The following is a 17,391-nucleotide window of genomic DNA, read 5'->3' on the forward strand; positions in this document are numbered from 1 at the left end:
ATTCCGTCCCGAGATGAACAGAGCTCACCAAGCTGTGAGGGGCTCCAGAGATCGAGAAGGGAATATTCCGTCCCGAGATGAACAGAGATCACCAAGCTGAGGGGAAACGCCGGGCCCGGGCCAGCACCGCCCTGCTGCGCCTCGATATAAAGTAAGGTTAYATCCCAACTGCYAGAAATTATCCACTTACRCMGTYTTTTAAACAAGACRTGTTAAAATGAAKAGCATTTATTTAGTGCTSCTAAAGAAAGGAAAAGGTCTCAGGCCAGTTAAACGCTTAAATACCTACAGCCTGATCCTCACAGGCAGTTTGAATTAGATAATTTGCAAGAAACCACCTGCACCTGTTCAAAGCTGAAAACAATTGGCAACAACTTGGTTAGAGAGCTTGTTATTAAACCCATCAGTTAAAAGTGCTGTTTTGACAAGTTCTGTGTAACTTCGTTAGCTGGAAAATGGCATATGCAAAAGCAATGAGAGTTTATGAGGCTTTGAGAGGGAAGACCATGAAGGAGCCAAAAGTGATATATTTTTTGTGCACTGTTATCTCATTAAACAATAATTAAATGCTGTTTAAATAAATGCAAGGTTGTGCTGCCAGTGAAAGCTTGATTCTCAACACAAAGAGCTGTTGCTGCAGATAAGCATGGCTATGATTACAAAAAATGAACACAAGTTGATGCAAAAGTCATCTCAAAAAAGTTTATTAGCATGATTAAAAACGTGAAGAATGACAGTAAGAGAAAAAGTAACTTAGCATGGAAGATTATCCATTTCAACAGTTTTTATTCAGCAAGGCTTGAACTGAATGGATAACTTTATTGCCAGATTTTGCTTGATTTCTTTCACACCAGTTCACACTGTATCCGTTTCACCATTATTAAGACTATTGCTATTGTTTGGATATGATCCCTGTTGCAGGTAAGTATAAAAAAATATCCCCCATTGCTGCTGGATTTCAGAGTGCAATGTTGGTTTAAAAGCTGGTAAAAAAGAAATTCTCCGCTGAGGAGTCCGTTTAAAAAACAACCTTCCCCCACCCGCCCCAATCACACTACAAAGAAATACATTAGTATTTTGGCCTTTCAATTTCTTACACGGTCTTTATTTAGCATGGCAATCCCAAAATTCCCTCCCTTTAAGTAACCATAAATCAAAACCCTCTCTCAGAGGCTGCTTCTTGGCTTAGATGTGGAGCTGTRCTTCACACAGGCTTACACTGGCTTGAGGACGAAGACAGCATCATCCAGCACGTAGTAGTCATTGTACATGTCCCCTTCACAGAGGTAGGGCAGTCTGGTGAAAGCCTCGATGGCAAAACCAGCTTTACTGAAAACTTCTGGAAGGCTGTTCACCTGCTCTTCCCAAGTGCGCCCTTTGATTTCCAAAACTTCTGAGGGCTTTTCCCACTTGCCACCTACTGAGAAAACAGAACAGCTTTGGTTCAATTACRAAGAACACTTCATTGTGTGCTGCATTTTCTTACAGAAAGCATAATTACACTGATTACCCTCCGTTCCACTCCACACAGGAGGGCACCAAGTCACTTGTAGACCTGTTGCAAGATCAGTTCTCGTTTATCCCTGCTGAAGCAGCTTCTTTAAGGTTTCCTTTTGTTCCATTTTTCACTAAAAGTTCCAAGAGTGGCTAAAAGGTAACTTCCCCTAGTGAGGCCGCTGTCCAGCTATCAGGGACAGAGGTAATTTCAGTGGAGTCAGCAAGCTGAAAATGATGATTTGCTCTGAAGCTTTCCCCAGTAGATCACCACATTACAATGGATGACTACTCTGGCCTKCAGTGGCCACGTACCAGCTGATCTGGTAAAGGCTGCTTAGGCTCATATAAAATTAAGAAGCTGGCCACCTGTAGCATGCTGGAAAATGTGTTTTTGTGATATCCAATGAAATATTGAAGGAAGTAGTGTCACCCACAACAAATAAAAGCTTTCGGGTTTAGTCTGTACCTTTAACCAGTTTGCCAAATGCAGTAGTAAACACCCTTCTAAACAGGAAGTTCTACATCTTGTGACAGTTTTGCAACTCCAAACATTTTCTAAGTTCCTTTTCCTTTAAGAAGATTCATTTCCAGACAGATACAAGAAATGGCATCTTTCAACAATTTCAAGAACGTGCTGGTGCTGGTGTTTGACTGGATCCTGTATGGTGCTGGTAAGACTTTTTAAAGYTTCTTACATTTTCTCATGTAACAATAGTTAAACAAGACTGAGAATTTTGTGGTTATGATTTGCAACACAGCTATAAAATAAAAGCAGTGAAAAGTTTTGCTGAAAATCAWYTWAWTTYYKSYATCTTCAAGTAACTTCCAAAGTACRCAACTGCCAGCAAATGCTTTTTTCTTCCTAAAGTCTGAAATGCTCCTGTAACCTGTGATTTCTGGATCAAACCCTGCTGAATTTCCCAGCAGCAGCCTGGTTTCAGAGCAACTGTGCTTGTTTGGGAGGAGGGTTTGGGTTCAGCAGGCAGCACCTCCATGACCTGAGGTTGTGGATTCTGCTCTGCAAGGACACCAGAGCCTGTGGACAGGGTGGAAAATGGGAGCAGCTGCAGAAGCACAAGCTGCTGCCTTTCACCACACAGGGGGAAAGGACACCCACAATTTCGAATCTTCACATTCCTGTAGCTGCTGTGGAATGGCTCTGATATGGACCTGACACAGAATCAGTTTAAATTCATTCTTATAGAAGTCAGGACACTTGAATCTGATTGGATTTGGTGAGAAAAATGATGAAGGGACAATGCTAATTGTCCACCATGGGCAGCTTTATAAATTGTGTATCAGCAGTGCACTAAGAAACTTCAGTTTATTTATTTTCTAATTTGTTATTTTTTGGCAAGCACAAAAGAATGCTGTTTAGATAGTATCTTTATTCTCACGGCAATCATCTCAATGTCATAGTTTAAGTAACTACACAATTTATTCAAACAAAATTAAATATACTAAACCAGAATTTACAGTATGGATTTCAATAAGGAGGTTTTAAAAAATCTTTCAGACTAGTCACATTAAACCACGCATTTTAGTTCCTTAATTAGAATGCTCTTCTCTGATTAACCTTCCCGTTTTCTCTGCACACATTTTTAAATGGCAGATCTAACATGCACTATTATTCTTAGAAACCTATAGTCAATATATGTGATGAAGTRGAAGAATGTCTAGGAACTATTGTGAATTCTAATCAATGTTATGAAGTTGCTAAATTATAAATGTCTTGATTTATGACATTTCCATGACCTCCCTTCAGGTTGTCTGGCTTGACTCAAAGCAGTACCAGTGGAGGAGAGAGAAAACCCTGCAGAATTGCTCCACTGAGACCTGCACTTACATCACACACTGCCCAGTACCCCCAAACATGCAGGACTAAATCTCAGGCAGGGAACAGCACAAACTATTCTTCTGGTCGTCTCCAGGGCCAAAGGAAACATTGACACTGCTTCAGACCTCCCAATCTTCTCTATTTTGTCAGAAAATAGAAAGCCAAATGCATTACCCCGTAGACAGAAGTGTTAAATGAACCCACGTACAAGCTGTAGGGATTATCTAAAAACAAAGTTTGCTGAAAACAACCTTAACCATTTCTAGCTTGAAAAATGGCTGGTTTTCGCCTTTCCTCCCGCCTTTTCTTGAATGAAGCAGAAGTAGTTTTTTCTTTTTAGACTGTACTTGCTTTTCAGCTGTCGCTGACATTACCAACTTTCACCTCACCGGTGTTGCAGGTACCTGCCGAGTCACTGTAACACAACCCCGCTTCCAGGAAGCTGACTCCTCCGTGAACAAYGTGTCCCTGCCATGCACATTCTCTGCTTCTGAATGCTCCTCATCCCCACCAGAAGTTCTGTGGTTTCGCTTTCTAACGAATACACATCAGGATTTGTGTACTCCGGCATGCACAGATCATCAGAAGTACAAAGTATATTCATCAGAAAAGAACATTTTACTTGAGATCAAAGATCTGACTGTTGAGGACAACGGTGTTTATATCTGTGGAATAGCATTTTCAGACTCAGCTTCACCCCTTTCTAAACAAACAGGAGATGGAACAGTACTAATGGTAACAGGTCAGTYGTTCATTCCTTCTTAATGAAGCATCTTAGAAGAAGTAAATTATCCTTTCTAAATASTCTCTTTTTACTCTCAAGAATGACATTTAAGATGAAAATACCAACAAACCCATCAGGAATGGTAGAACTATATTAAGTTGTTAATAGCAAAACCTCYTTTGCTAATTAGGCAGCTCTGTTAYATGATGAAGATGACTCTAGAATTCAACAAAAGAAAGAAGTTTTGTACTTGTGCTGCCTAACCATAATCAACATCCCCCTACATAAAGACTTTCATGGCTGTCAGAAAGGAAGCATCAACAGAAAAATGGGAAGTAGAGAAACAGACATTTAGTAGAAGTATGTGCAAGAGTGTGCAGGGTCTCAGATTTGGGGATTCACTCTCCCAACCTGAGAAAAAGGTTTTAAACCTTTCTATCACTTGCCTTCTAGTTGAGAAAGTGATGAAACTTCAGTAACTACATTTCAGTTTTACATGTCTAAAACAGAAAAAAACCCCAGAAACACTCAGGTGGATTATTACTTCCTCTATATTCTTTCCTTCCTCTAATTCCATTTCTGAACAGAAGCCTGTGAGCTTTATTCAGATACACCTTTACAAGAATAGAAAACTGGATTCCATTCTCTCTCTATCCCTAAAGAAAGGGCCTGTAATCAAAACTAACAGGTCACCATTGCCCTTGCAAATTTATGAGCAAATAAAAAGCAAATGATGCCACTAAGGAATTTAGACTGAAAATGAGCCAGAAAAATATTGATGGGTATAAGGTTTTTTAATTCCTCAGAGAAAGGGGGCTGGAATGCAGAGTCTTAAAAAATGATGTGAATCAGAACTGCTCTTTATTGTAACACTCATTTTTAATCAAGGATCAGGGAAGCAGCACAGCAATGGAAAACTCATCTCCATGATCGTTGTCTCRTCCTTACTGTTCCTGTACAGCTCTGCTGTGTTCACATCCTTTGCWGTCTACAAGGTAGGCTCAAAATGACTTTTCTGGTTTTGTTCATTTTGTAAATCAGTGCAGTTTTAACATCTCCATAAGGGGAATAAAAACACATTTTTAGATTTCCTAACCTTACTGGTATGATATGGGAAAAYGGTTCTTTCCTGTAGTGACCACTGTCCAAGCACAAAGACAGGACTGGCTTTCTCATTTTTTGCTTTTCTTTACAAGGGAAGGTACAGAGTGAAGAGTACAGTGTGAGAAATTAAACAAGCCTTCTGCAGGGGAAAAAAAATGGATCAGTGATGTCACTTCCTTTTTGAGAATTAAATAGTGTTTCAAGTAGGCCCCACTGTACTCAAAGCAAAAATACTTGCAGCCTGTACTACAAGAAACTGAAAAAGGCTTTACACGTGTGAAAACTCTGATTTTTCCAATGGTATAAGCTGATCTAGTGCAACACTTACCCACAAACTGACACTACAAAAGGGCAACAATTTTAACTGCTCTGCTAACTTCTCATCTTGTATTTTAATTGCTTTTTTATCTGTTTTCCCTCCCTCCAGTTAAAACCAAAGCTGCGAAAGAAATGTGGGAGAGACCAAAAAAGAGAGAACTGTGTATGTTACCACTTTAATTCCTTTGTCTGCAATTCAGAGCTTCTTTTTTTTGTCTTTTTAAAGTATATTGAGCATCAAATTTGTGATTAGTTAATGGTTCCATTAAAGAAACATTCCGAGCTGTTAAGGTTTCCTTTCAGATGTGTACAAAACTAGTTATGAATTTATACTTGACTAATTATTTTAACACATTGGATACACAGTGAAGTTAATCTCTGTAAAGGCCATCTCTAATACACTGTATCCTTTATGTTTTAAGTAAATTTTGTTCAAACTTCTGACAAAACCAGGTTTTGATATTAATTTTCTGTTTCTTTCAATGATCGATTCATGTAAGCTCTAATGTGTTTAAAACAAGTCTATTAAGAACCTCTGTCACTATTTATCCTTGTGTAAAAAGCAGAAGCCATGCATTTAAATATCCATTAAAGAAAGTGTATATGTTAAGTAACACAGTAATAGTCTAATTTAAAACCCTTCTGCTTGCCAAATTGTATGCTACTTAGTAACATTCCCAAAGACATAGCCAGGTAAAATGAATCACAAAAGGTAGAAAAAGATTTCCTCCAACTCAAAATGTTGCACTGAACCAAAATATTTTAAATAATTTGCAGAAAATAAACAGTGGCCGAAAAATTTTTCAAGCAATTGCTCAAGAACTTCAGAAGCAGAGATATGCTCAAAACTGCCAACAACCTGTGAGTATCCACCTACAAATACCTAAATTTATGGGGAAAAAGAGAAACCAAAAGGTTTTAGGAGCATATTGGGTGAATTTCCTTTTAAAGTTGATAGAGATTTAAGGAAAGTATTCTGAATGACAGCCAAAGACACTATAAAGCATTCTAAATGGCAATATGCATACAATTACATATATATATTCAWATGTGTGTGTATATTTATATGCACACACACCCCTTTTAAAATTGTGCATTTAAAAATAAAACTGCCAGAAGTTTGYATTTTGCCAAGAAGAAATCTGGTTCTGGACTGTTCAGTAAAATGCCTGGAGCTATTAACAGGTCATGTTTGCAAAATATTTCTTGTGCAGTTCCTCTCGCTCCCTTAACCCAGAGTAGGGGACAGAAACACAACAAACCTATTACAAAAGCTCTACAATATTCTTAAAGCTATTTCCTCTGCCTCAGCACACAGAGACTAAACTAAGTATTCAACATCAGTGGGTAAAGCCACACAGCTTACTTCATCATGCCAAATTTATGCCTTCAAGTCTCACATGACAATCATTTCACAAGCGCCATGTAAAGGATTTAAAAAAAAAMMCAACACCCAAAACCAAACCACACAACTTTAGAAGTCACATGTATTTGCAAGCAAAGAAAATGGCTTCAAAATCTTGCTTGAAAAATCTTGCTTCTCTTGAGAAACAATGGTAATCCTTTCATATTCTAAGCACGGAGGCCATTCAGAGATGCAAGGAGGAACCAAATGAAACACAGAACAATGTCAAGCACTTCTCCCCTATACATTTTACTTCATTTATTTCCACACAGATCCAATAATTTTCCTCTGTAATTACCCCTTTTAAGACTTCAAGTCCCTGCTGACATGACCTGGTCCTTGGTTTGARCACTCAGATATGAAAATATGGGCTGTGTTTTACTGCCTCTGTGCTCCCTGGAGAATAGGAAAAGCCAAGAGGGTAAGGAACATGTTCTGAATCCTGTAGATAYCACATGGACAAAACCAACTGCATTAGAAGGGAGAAAGGATTTTACTGAACAGTAACAGAATGGAGTTTGCCTCAAAAAAGAAAAAAATCACCTCAGTAACGAAACCCTTTTTTCCCTAGGATGATTTGGAAGATGACACTGTTTATCAGAACAGATGAGCAYGTGCAGCACTTCACATTTGTTCATTAGTTCTTGTGCAAGCAAAGGAACAGGTGAGAAGTTTAGCTTCCTCACAGATTCCTTTGCTTTAAAGGGAGAGGACAAAACCTTGCAGGGCAGTGTTCTTCAAGAGTATTTTCTAAAGAGATCACCTGAAACAAGTGATTTGTACCTTATGTCTGTGTTACATATTCCGTTTTCCATTCTGCAAGAATAAGAACCCTGGGAAAAGACTTCACCTTCATAAGACAACTGCTGATGCTTCATAAAAGTTTCCTTTTTCAGTTTAGATTTAAACTCTATGTCTTCTATTTTCTTTTTACGTAAACTTACATGTATTAGTTTTACATGAATTAAGCATTTGCAAAAGATGTTTGATAATTGACAGCAACAGAAAATAAACTCATTTCATGGGTGAAATTCTGGGTTTGGTCATGGTAATGGGATAGTTATCAATGTAACATTTACAGACCAACAGTTAATGAGCCTTAACAGCAGCTTCAACAGAGCAAAAGCTGTGGATTAGAGAGGCAAGCAGAAAAAACTGACAATATAAACACAGACATCTTACACACTACTGGGTTTCCAGCTCAATCATTAGTATTTCAGGAGAATGGAGAACACATCTTTGCCTTCTCATCCCTGTCAATCAATCACAAGGATATTAATAGGTTCAACAAGAAAATTTCACACTCCCAGGCTCCCCATGTTCACTACTTCTGAACTATGGCATGCCATTTTTATTTTACAGAAACACCAGTCCAGTCCTGTATTATCCCATAATGACTTTTTCTGTCTGTGTTAGGAAATACAAAGGATCCTTAGATGTCTCTATGAGATMCCTATTAAAAACCTAAATTTGTGGTAATACTTGTTCTCCATGACTGGTCTAATACCTTATGATTCACTGGGCTCCCTTGCCAAATTTAGACCCTTGCAATAAATGCATTCCTAATTGTTCTGCATGGTGAAATWAAACTGAAAAACCCCAGAGAGAATTGATGGTGAAGCTCCTCTGGACTCTAGGTGTCACTGTCATTCCACAAACAGTGAGCACAGCTCTCTATTCCAATTCCTCCTCCACCTTGCTTTGTTCTCTTAGAGCAGGTTTTATATTATTCACAGAGACAGCTTCCACCATTACCATCCCATTATACTGCATGTAAGAACCCAAATAGCTCATTTTGAATAAAATAATTTCTCCACTTCTATTTATGGMTCTATCACCTTACCTGCCCCAACTCTTTTCCATTTGTTGTCCCTTTACAAAATTCAAAAGTTTCACTACATGGGTCCAAGCTGGTTTTAATGAGCTGCTACAAGAAATTACTTGAGCCACAAAACATTCTCCTCTTTGAATGTTCCAAGTATAGTTTTGTTATATACAAAACATATGTACATAGCTATTTTTAAAATGCATTATTATGTAGAACAGCTGAATGAAAATACTGAAATTCTAAAATGTTTTTTAGATCATGAAGACAGTCTGACAGTTCATTGTCTGTTTCTTTAGTGTACAGTTAAACAAATCTTAAATTGGAAATCTGTAACACTTGTGTGTGCAAACCTGCATTGTGTAAAGAAGTTTAAATGGGTCCATGTCCATAATCCTGGCAAACAGAAACTGAGCCTGTTTTCAAGGGAACAAAACTGCCTTCAGCAAGTGACTCATCTGCCAAGTCAGAACCATGAATAAAATTATGACATTGGTTCACAAATCATCTTACAACAGTATTTCAACTTTCAACAAGTTAGGAATGACTGCATCCAACAATCACAGAACAGGTTTCCAGTCCCTTGCAATTTATAAATTTAACTCTCTATTCTCCTCCCAGTCTATGYTGGGAGATTAATGATGAAGGATTTTAAGTGGACTTAGAATAGTTTGTTCCATAACTTAACCCCCTCCTGTTGAGCTGGGGARTTGTACTTGGTCTGTTATGGGGTTATCCAACGAAATGCACAAAAGCAGATGTGGGAGTGCAATAATGATTGTGAAACAATTGCACAGAGTTTTGAAGGCACACAAAAAAAAGCATTTCTCATTTTTTGGTTCTAATGTGCCAGTGAGAGATTAGAAAGACACTRCTGGTATTTGGAATTTCTTCAAGGGAAAATTCATAAAGTCATATTGTTCTACATTATAGGAACAGTAAGTCGTAACCAAATATGCTTGAAATACTCTACCAATGCCTAAGTCAAGCCCCAAGTCTAATTGAAGACACACTACTTTTCAAAATAGTTACAAAATTACGAGTTCAAATACAGTATTTTAAGTAATTCTTCATCTGATGGCACTGTTTCTTATACTTAAAACTTCTCTCTTCTCCCACCAAAATACCACTGGCACGTAAAAAGAGAAAATCAGATTCAGTTTGATGCATTTGTGATTGCCAGAACATGATTAGTTCTGTATATTCTGCATCCATGCCTTTCCACAGACAAGTCTTAACACTCAAGGAGAAGCAGAGTCCAAACAATGACTGATGAACATCAGCCTCCTGGAATTCAAACCACCTTCAGGGTGCTTCAGCCTGAATCCACAATCACRGGCATATAAAAAGTGTTTCTAGTCTCTTCTGAAGTTTAGCCATAAGGACGGATTAATGTGAAAATCTCTCATGTATTTCTGTAAAATCCAAGTAGGGTAAATAACTGGGTTCTGGTACTGAACTTTGCTTTTTTATTCCTGWTACTAGTACAGTATAAATCAATATAAAATTAATAGAGGTTAGTACTTTGTATTAGCAGAAGTCTGTATTTTACTTTGAGACCTCATGTTGGAAAGTGAAAGTTATCTCTCCATGAATTTTTAGGGGAGATTCATCTGAAACACTTGAAATAGCTGGACCTGAACTGCTCAATTCAGCATTAGAAGCTTCCATGGTTTTGTCACTTGGTCACTAGAGACAACTGGGGTCATCTGTAGGTGAAGGCCCTAATCAGGGACCAGCTTTCCCATGTTCACACAGCTGAAATGTGGGACCTTGCAGAACAGGATCTTCCAAATTTGAGCTTTTTGTTGGTGCCAACAATGTGTGCTGGGAGTTAAGGACAGAGCTTACATCATGTGGCCTATTCATACTTCTGAACATGCCCTGTACTAGTTATTTGTAAAAACTCAAATACAAACATGTCATTTATTAAACATTTGCTTTGGGATACTAGATCCTACAAATGTTTTCTTGACCTGCCTAAACAGCTGTTAATCCATGCACTTACCATTTTCCACATAGGGGTGAAATGGCAGAACCAGTGCCAGGATGACTCTGCCTCTGGTTGGCTCCAGGACACTTCTGATATCTTTTAATACAGTCAGAGGTTGATCACARCGATCCAGCAAATTCAAACAGCTGATAACATCATACTGAAACCCTGTGTTCTGCCATTCATTTATACCAAGCACCCTGCGAAAGGACAGAGAGCGACACAGTCTGTTAAAATGAGCTGATTTCAGACAGAAGCACAAAAATCCCCTGTGGATGTGCTGACAGTGCAGGGAAGGTCAACATTTAGAAGAGGCAAACATGATCCCTTCTGGTCTTTTGGAAAAAAAAACTAAATCAATGATCAGTATGGCCACACATCCAGCCCTATRAACATTTATAGTGCCTGATACACAACAGGCAAGAAAGGAAACAAAAACCAACACTGATAAGGGGGAACATTAGATGTGTTTGTTTTCCTGCTTTTGTACAAGTTAACCTTTTCCACAACAATCAAACAATAAAGGAATTGACTGGAAATAGTAAACACTCATTAAGTTACAAACAGATTACTGTAATGTCTGATACGAAGGATGTAGGGAGTATTCAGTACAATACCTGTATTTCTTCTTCTGAAGCTGCCATATCATAGTTTCAGACAATTCAGTGGCATAGATTTCTTCAAAGTGAGGACTCATGACTTTAGTGACTTCTCCATCCCCAGCCCCTAAATCAAGAAGTCTGTGGGATTTCCATTCAGGATTTATTTTAAGCAGTCTTTGAAATTGTTCTGGGGAAAACACAAACATTGAGCCCCGTCCCAACAGCCTGAAATGCAAAAATGAGAAATGACCAATTTTGTACAAACTTTAAGACAGACACTGAAGAAATTTAGAATGTGCTTTGGCAGGAACAGGTCACACATAATAGTAGACAAAGTCACTGCTCAGGTAAGTTTTAAATCCAGTTCAACTTGCCTTGCACTCATCAGAGATCAAACACAGAGCCACATGCAGTTACTGTGGTTAAGATTCCAGAAGGAATTTGATTAGGTAAAGGAAGAGCTCATGGGGTGCAGCTCAAGAAAATGATTGCATTAATAAAAAAGAGAAAAAAAAAAGGAGGGGGGAGAGAAAGAGAAGAAAAGATAAAGACTGAACCTTATTTGTCACATTTGCAGATTTGAATCTCTGCCACCTACCTTAAAAAAAAGCCAAGATGAAATAACAGAGGAAATAAAATGGCTGCAGACACAGAAGCATGCACAATGAATGAGGAATAGGATGTGGAACAAGGAGGGAAGACAGGGAACAGATTGAAAGAAAGGATGGGGGTAACACTGCTGGAGGGGCAAAAGAGATTTTTTAAATTCTGTGYTACAATGGTTTTTGCTGCTATCTGCAGATCCTGCATTCAACATGAAAAGCTGTGGAATAGAAAATAGACAACTCATTAAGGAATTGGGGAGAGGTGACAGTTGGATTCCTCATGGATCAAGTCAGTGACATACCCKCCCATAACTGTTTGAAGACTACACAGTGACACATCTCAGCTGTCACTGCAGAATTCAGTGATGAAACAGTCAGAAGAACAAGCAGAGGAAAAAGAACTGGTCAGTAATAGACTGCAGGTAGATAAATACTATTCTTTAAACTCCTGTTGGATAGCAAGGTAAACTTAAAGACAATGAACRGGAAAATGAAACAAACAGAAAAAAGGTAAACAGAGATAAAAAGACTCACAGAATAAAAAATGAGAAAAGGAGGTGGCCTAGCAAAGACTGACTGTACTAAAACCCAAAGAAACAAAAAGGATAGAGTATACRAAGTCATAGAGAAGAAACTAAGCAGGATATCAAATGTATAAAAATAAACAGACTACATCCAATTTAAGYAGAGCCCCCTTGCAGCACATGTGTCAGTCCACACTGTAATTGGCTCATAGCTATTATTCCTAACAGCATTATGAGGTGTTATTCAAAGCCCTGAAGAGCCTTTGAAAAAAAAAATGGAAGAGAAAGGAAGAAGAGACCAAAGGAACCTTTATATAAAGCTACACATAACTAAGAACACCACAGGGAAGCTCATAAAGTCATCTGGGTAGAAAATAAGGGAAAAGACTATTTTYCTAGCCCCAGTAGACAGCTCCTCTCTTGTATCAGACTGTGCACAAGTATGTAGCAGGTGCAGAGGTGGGGATACTGCAGGAAAAAATGCATTCTTCATAAGGTCAAAACTGATAATCTGTTAAATATGTGTCTGAATGGGGTGAGCTGAGCAAAAAAGCACTGAATTGTCTGAAAAAAAACCATTAAAGCACCCATGAACAGCCAAACTCTCCTGCAACTGATGCAATAAGAACAGAACAACATTGTTTGAYCAACTGATGTTTTCCTGCTTTGCTGATGCTTCACTGGTCAAACATGCTCCATCAGGAGCCACCTGTTCCAGGACAGCTTATTCACAAATTGAGCTGGAATTGGCTTAGAGAGTGAGAGAAAGGACACAATTCCACATTAGCATTAACAGACACAGCATTTGGGCAGCTCTGCACTGCTCAGAACGTGCCATGGTCTCCAGTGGGCAGGCACACACTCACCCAGCACAAAGAGCTTTAGGTACAACACAGAACTGGCTGGACACAGCCACCAACAGGACAATCACAACAGCAACTGAAATAATGGGGCAACAGAGAAAGGGCAAAGAGGGGAAGGAAGAAAGCTGAGGGAGGACACACAGAGAACACTCTGTAGCCAGAAGAAAATTAATGCAAGTAATTGTTACAAAATACAATTAGAAGCCTCTGTCTTTTATCAAGTGCAATTATCTCCTCTGTCCCCCATACTGGAAATGGGGTTCACCAGTTCACAGGGCTGGGCATGATGAACAGAGGAGGGCATTTCACATCTGACAGACCAGCAAAGGGAAATTACACATTCTGGAGAGCTGACAGAACAAGGGGTAGGACTGAACACTTGAAAACTCTAAATCCAAACTGTATGCAGCTTGAGATCAACTTTTCACTTACCCATTGATAGACGTTCTAGACATAAAAAGGCTAAAAATAGAGGACACAAAAGAGTGATAGAGCTGGATAAACAGCCAGCCTGACTTCTCAATGCTGTTGTTTAAGAAGATCTGTGTTCCTTGGTCAAGGTAACTCTGGATAAAAATGGGCTGAAGGGATTCAGACAACTGCTCTGTGTTGCAGACATACCACTAGAGAAAGAGATAAAGGATCATTAAAAAAAAAAGTTCAGTAATGTAAACTCAGAAGTAGTCAAAATTAATACATGGGAAGCTTTATCAATTTCCATAAATACAAAATTTTAGTTTTTCCTACAGTCTTTTCAACAAACTTCAGGGTTAAATTAACTTAGACTGATTACTTGCTATGAAATAGTGCTTTTMATTTTTTTAATCATTACCCTGCACTTTAAAGATATCTACAAAATAAATTYCCTAGAACTAGATCCCTAGTTCTCAGATCCTGATCCGATCACATTTGTTTGCCTTCTTGGGAGAGGAATGTTCACTCATTGCAGGTTTACACAGCGTTCAGCACAATGGAACTTCCAGTTATTACTGTAATGCAAACCATAATGCACAGGATTCTTGTTCCAGTGTGTGCAGCTTCCCTGCAGCAGTGCCACAAGCAGAGGGAGCAGAGAGTGCCCCAAGGCCCTTCTGCAGATCCGTGAGCAGGGGCTCCATAAACACCAGCTCAAAGCCATGGGGAACACCCTTCAGCTCAGGAGCAAACCTAATGCTGCTTAGGACTGAAAACCACCTGCACAACGGGCACAATCGGGCTCTCAACCACACTTCAAACACACTTGGAGGTACAACAAGTGAGTGATCCTTTCCCCTGAACAGCAGATCCCTGAGACGGCTGATTTACCAGTCAGGTCTGTTCTCACYGCAACTCAGCACTGGTTAAATGAATCAGCACAGTCCAGTCATTCCCAAAAGTACTTCTTAGTGGTTCCTGAAAAACCACTAAAGCAGCAGCTTGCGTACTTTGTTCATTCATTCAGAAGGCAATTCCAAGAGCCTGACAGAAGCAAATGATCCCAAGGCTGGGATGTGTCAGGTTCACTCAGGAGGCTGCTCCTCACTACACTGAACAGGTTTGGAGAGGCTCAGGTGATTTGCCTTTTGCAATGTGCTGCAATCCAGAAGGAAATGTTTTCAAAGCCTTGGGAAACACAGGCTCTGYTCCATGAGCAACGTGACTACACGGATGATGTACCTGAGCTCACAGCCTTGGGGTTSTGCACTGAACTGTCTCCTGCATTTCCACCGAAAAACAACAGCCCTACAATCCTTCAAACTTGAAAATATTGGTATAAGCACTGGAAGAAGGACGATGGTGATATCTAACAGCACCTTGTTTCCAAAAATTATGTGTCTTTCACAGATCTCCATGGTTTAGGGGGCATGGTGGTATTTGGCCAAAGGTTGGACTTGATGATCKTTTTCAACCTTAATGACCCAATGATTTTATCATCCTTCTTCTATGATCTTYCACACTTAATTTGGCCAATAAAGTTATTGACAATTACCTATAAAACACTAGTGAATAACAGAAATTCTAGCAAATTTCAAATGRAAAAAAAAAATGGTGAGAAACATCTTAATTCCAGAACTACTTCCTCAAAACAGAAACTGCTTTTGTTTTCCTCCATGGACAGCATGTGAAAGGCCATAGTTCCATGACAGAAAGTGTGTCAATCTCTCATACTTTTCATATTGTTGTGCTAAGACCTTTGTTATAATAAAAGTTAGAAACACTGCAACTCTTGCCTAATATTAATAAAAGGAAGAAGAAGTTACTTCAAATAATTGACATAAAACTAGTTAAGTCAGTAAAACTGCCGAGAGTCAAAGTACCAGGGGTCTCAGCATGCAATCCTTGCTTACCCCACAAACTCATAAACCTYACTCAATGTACTAAATAATCAATATCTACATTTAAAATCTAGATCCAATAAAACACAGATGGAGAGTATCCACTGCAGACCATTTACCTGTGAATGACACAAGCACCTCCACAACACATTTCCCTGACATGTCTTTCTACTACAGCTTTTAACAACACAAAAGACTTTCAGATTTTCTTTGTTCACCAGAAGGAAGTTCTTCCTGCAAACCTGAATTCTGCTTCTCTTTGTAGTTATGTCCCGAATGATCCAAAGAGCAGACCACAAGCCTTCAACTCCAGGGATACATCACTCAGCAAGGTTCTGGGTATCAGTGCCCACCCAGAACACTCAGAAGGCTGCACTAATGGATCAGCAGGAAAAATTATGGTCTTCCTTTGTCCAGCAGTACTCAAATGTTTATGCTATGTCTTCTTCGTTAGCTCGGTTCTGCATATTTAAYCTAGATTAAGCTGCCAGCTTCCTTCTGCACTAAGAGTTTTATTAGCCCTTCTAACTCCTGTCAGATTTTCAGCAGCATTTTGCCAAAACATAGTGCGGATCTGAACACATTCCAAATGAAATCTATCACATAACCATTGCATTACAAGGGCATAGCCCATAACTTCTCCACAAGGTAGGGACCCGTGAGGCCACAGTGCCCGAGCACAGCACCAACCTTTTATCGCAATCGGATCACATCGCAACAACTCGTTCCCAGTTTGCCACCTACCACTGCTCCAAGGCCTCTGTGGGTTTCTCCGTTTCCCACTTTTTTTTTTGTTTTCCTCTAGACGCACCGGTACTAATTACAAACAACCGTGACAACAAGCCGVCCCCCGTCACCACCACCACCACCGGCAAACTTCCCGGAGCGCTGTGGCAGGGCTGGCCGGACAAACCGGGGGTGTGCGCTGGAAACACCGGGGGTGCCCATCCACAGCCCGGGCTGCAGGTCCAGAACGCGGAATCCACATCCACAGCCCGGGGTGCCCATCCACAGCCCGGGCTGCAGGTCCAGAACGCGGAATGCACATCCACAGCCGGGGCTGCAGGTCCAGAACGCGGAATGCACATCCTCAGCCCGGGGCTGCAGCTCTCCGGGAGCGGCTCTGCCCCGACCCGACCCGCTCTGGGTGCCGCTCCCCTCGCCGGTACCACCGGGCTCGCCCCGGCCCCCCCGAGCCCGCAGCCCCGTTCCGCACCGAGGGCAAACGGCAACTTTCTCCCCGCGAGAGCAATCGGTCGGCTCTCTTTGTCTGCGCTGCCCGGCCCGGTGCCCCTCAGCCCTCAGCGCGCTCCCCGCTCCTCCCAACCCTGCCCGGCACCGCTCCCCGGGCCGGGGGTCCCCGCGCCGCCCCCGAGCCATGAGGGCATGGAATGGAAGGGAAGGGAAGGGAGGGGCGGGCAGGGCGGCCGCCGCCGGGGCTGTCTGTACCTGGTGGTTCTCCCTGGCGCCCGGGGCTGGCTGGCGGTGGCTGCCCATCATATTGGCGTAGAGGGACCTGGATAAAGGGCTCCGCAGGTAGCGGGCAGGGCCAGCCCACATCGTCGTCCCGAGCAGCCAGAGGAGCAGGGTGTAACAGCCCAGCCGGCACAGGCACAGTCTCATGGGGAAGGGGCGCGATCAGCCCCGCGCGCCGCCGCCACCCCCCGCTCCATGGCAGCGGCGGCTCCGCTCGCGGCCCGCGCTCACGCTCCGGGCGGAACGCGCCGCCGCGGCAGCGGAACCCGCCCGGACGCCTTGGCTGCGACACGCCGGGGCCTG

The 17,391-nt window shown here is 41.0% G+C and overlaps 2 protein-coding genes across 2 annotated transcripts; one reads left to right on the top strand and one right to left on the bottom strand.

Moving 5' to 3' along the window:
- Positions 1-688: 688 nt before the first annotated feature.
- On the bottom strand, positions 689-17,391 carry METTL9 (methyltransferase 9, His-X-His N1(pi)-histidine). The gene is made up of 5 exons (XM_057380771.1): positions 17,062-17,391; positions 13,730-13,920; positions 11,321-11,530; positions 10,719-10,903; positions 689-1,420 (listed from the first exon to the last, which is right to left on the bottom strand). The coding sequence occupies exons 1-5, from the start codon at positions 17,233-17,235 to the stop codon at positions 1,215-1,217; spliced, it is 966 nt and encodes a 321-aa protein (XP_057236754.1). The 5' UTR covers positions 17,236-17,391; the 3' UTR covers positions 689-1,214.
- Positions 2,010-8,944, top strand: IGSF6 (immunoglobulin superfamily member 6). Its single transcript, XM_057380772.1, has 6 exons — positions 2,010-2,168; positions 3,735-4,076; positions 4,947-5,053; positions 5,590-5,643; positions 6,258-6,341; positions 7,457-8,944. Exons 1-6 carry the CDS (start codon positions 2,102-2,104, stop codon positions 7,493-7,495), a joined length of 693 nt encoding a protein of 230 aa, XP_057236755.1. The 5' UTR covers positions 2,010-2,101; the 3' UTR covers positions 7,496-8,944.

Source organism: Malurus melanocephalus, unplaced genomic scaffold, assembly GCF_030028575.1.
Source record: "Malurus melanocephalus ecotype Western Australia unplaced genomic scaffold, MMel_1.1 scaffold_471, whole genome shotgun sequence".
NCBI lineage: Eukaryota > Metazoa > Chordata > Aves > Passeriformes > Maluridae > Malurus > Malurus melanocephalus.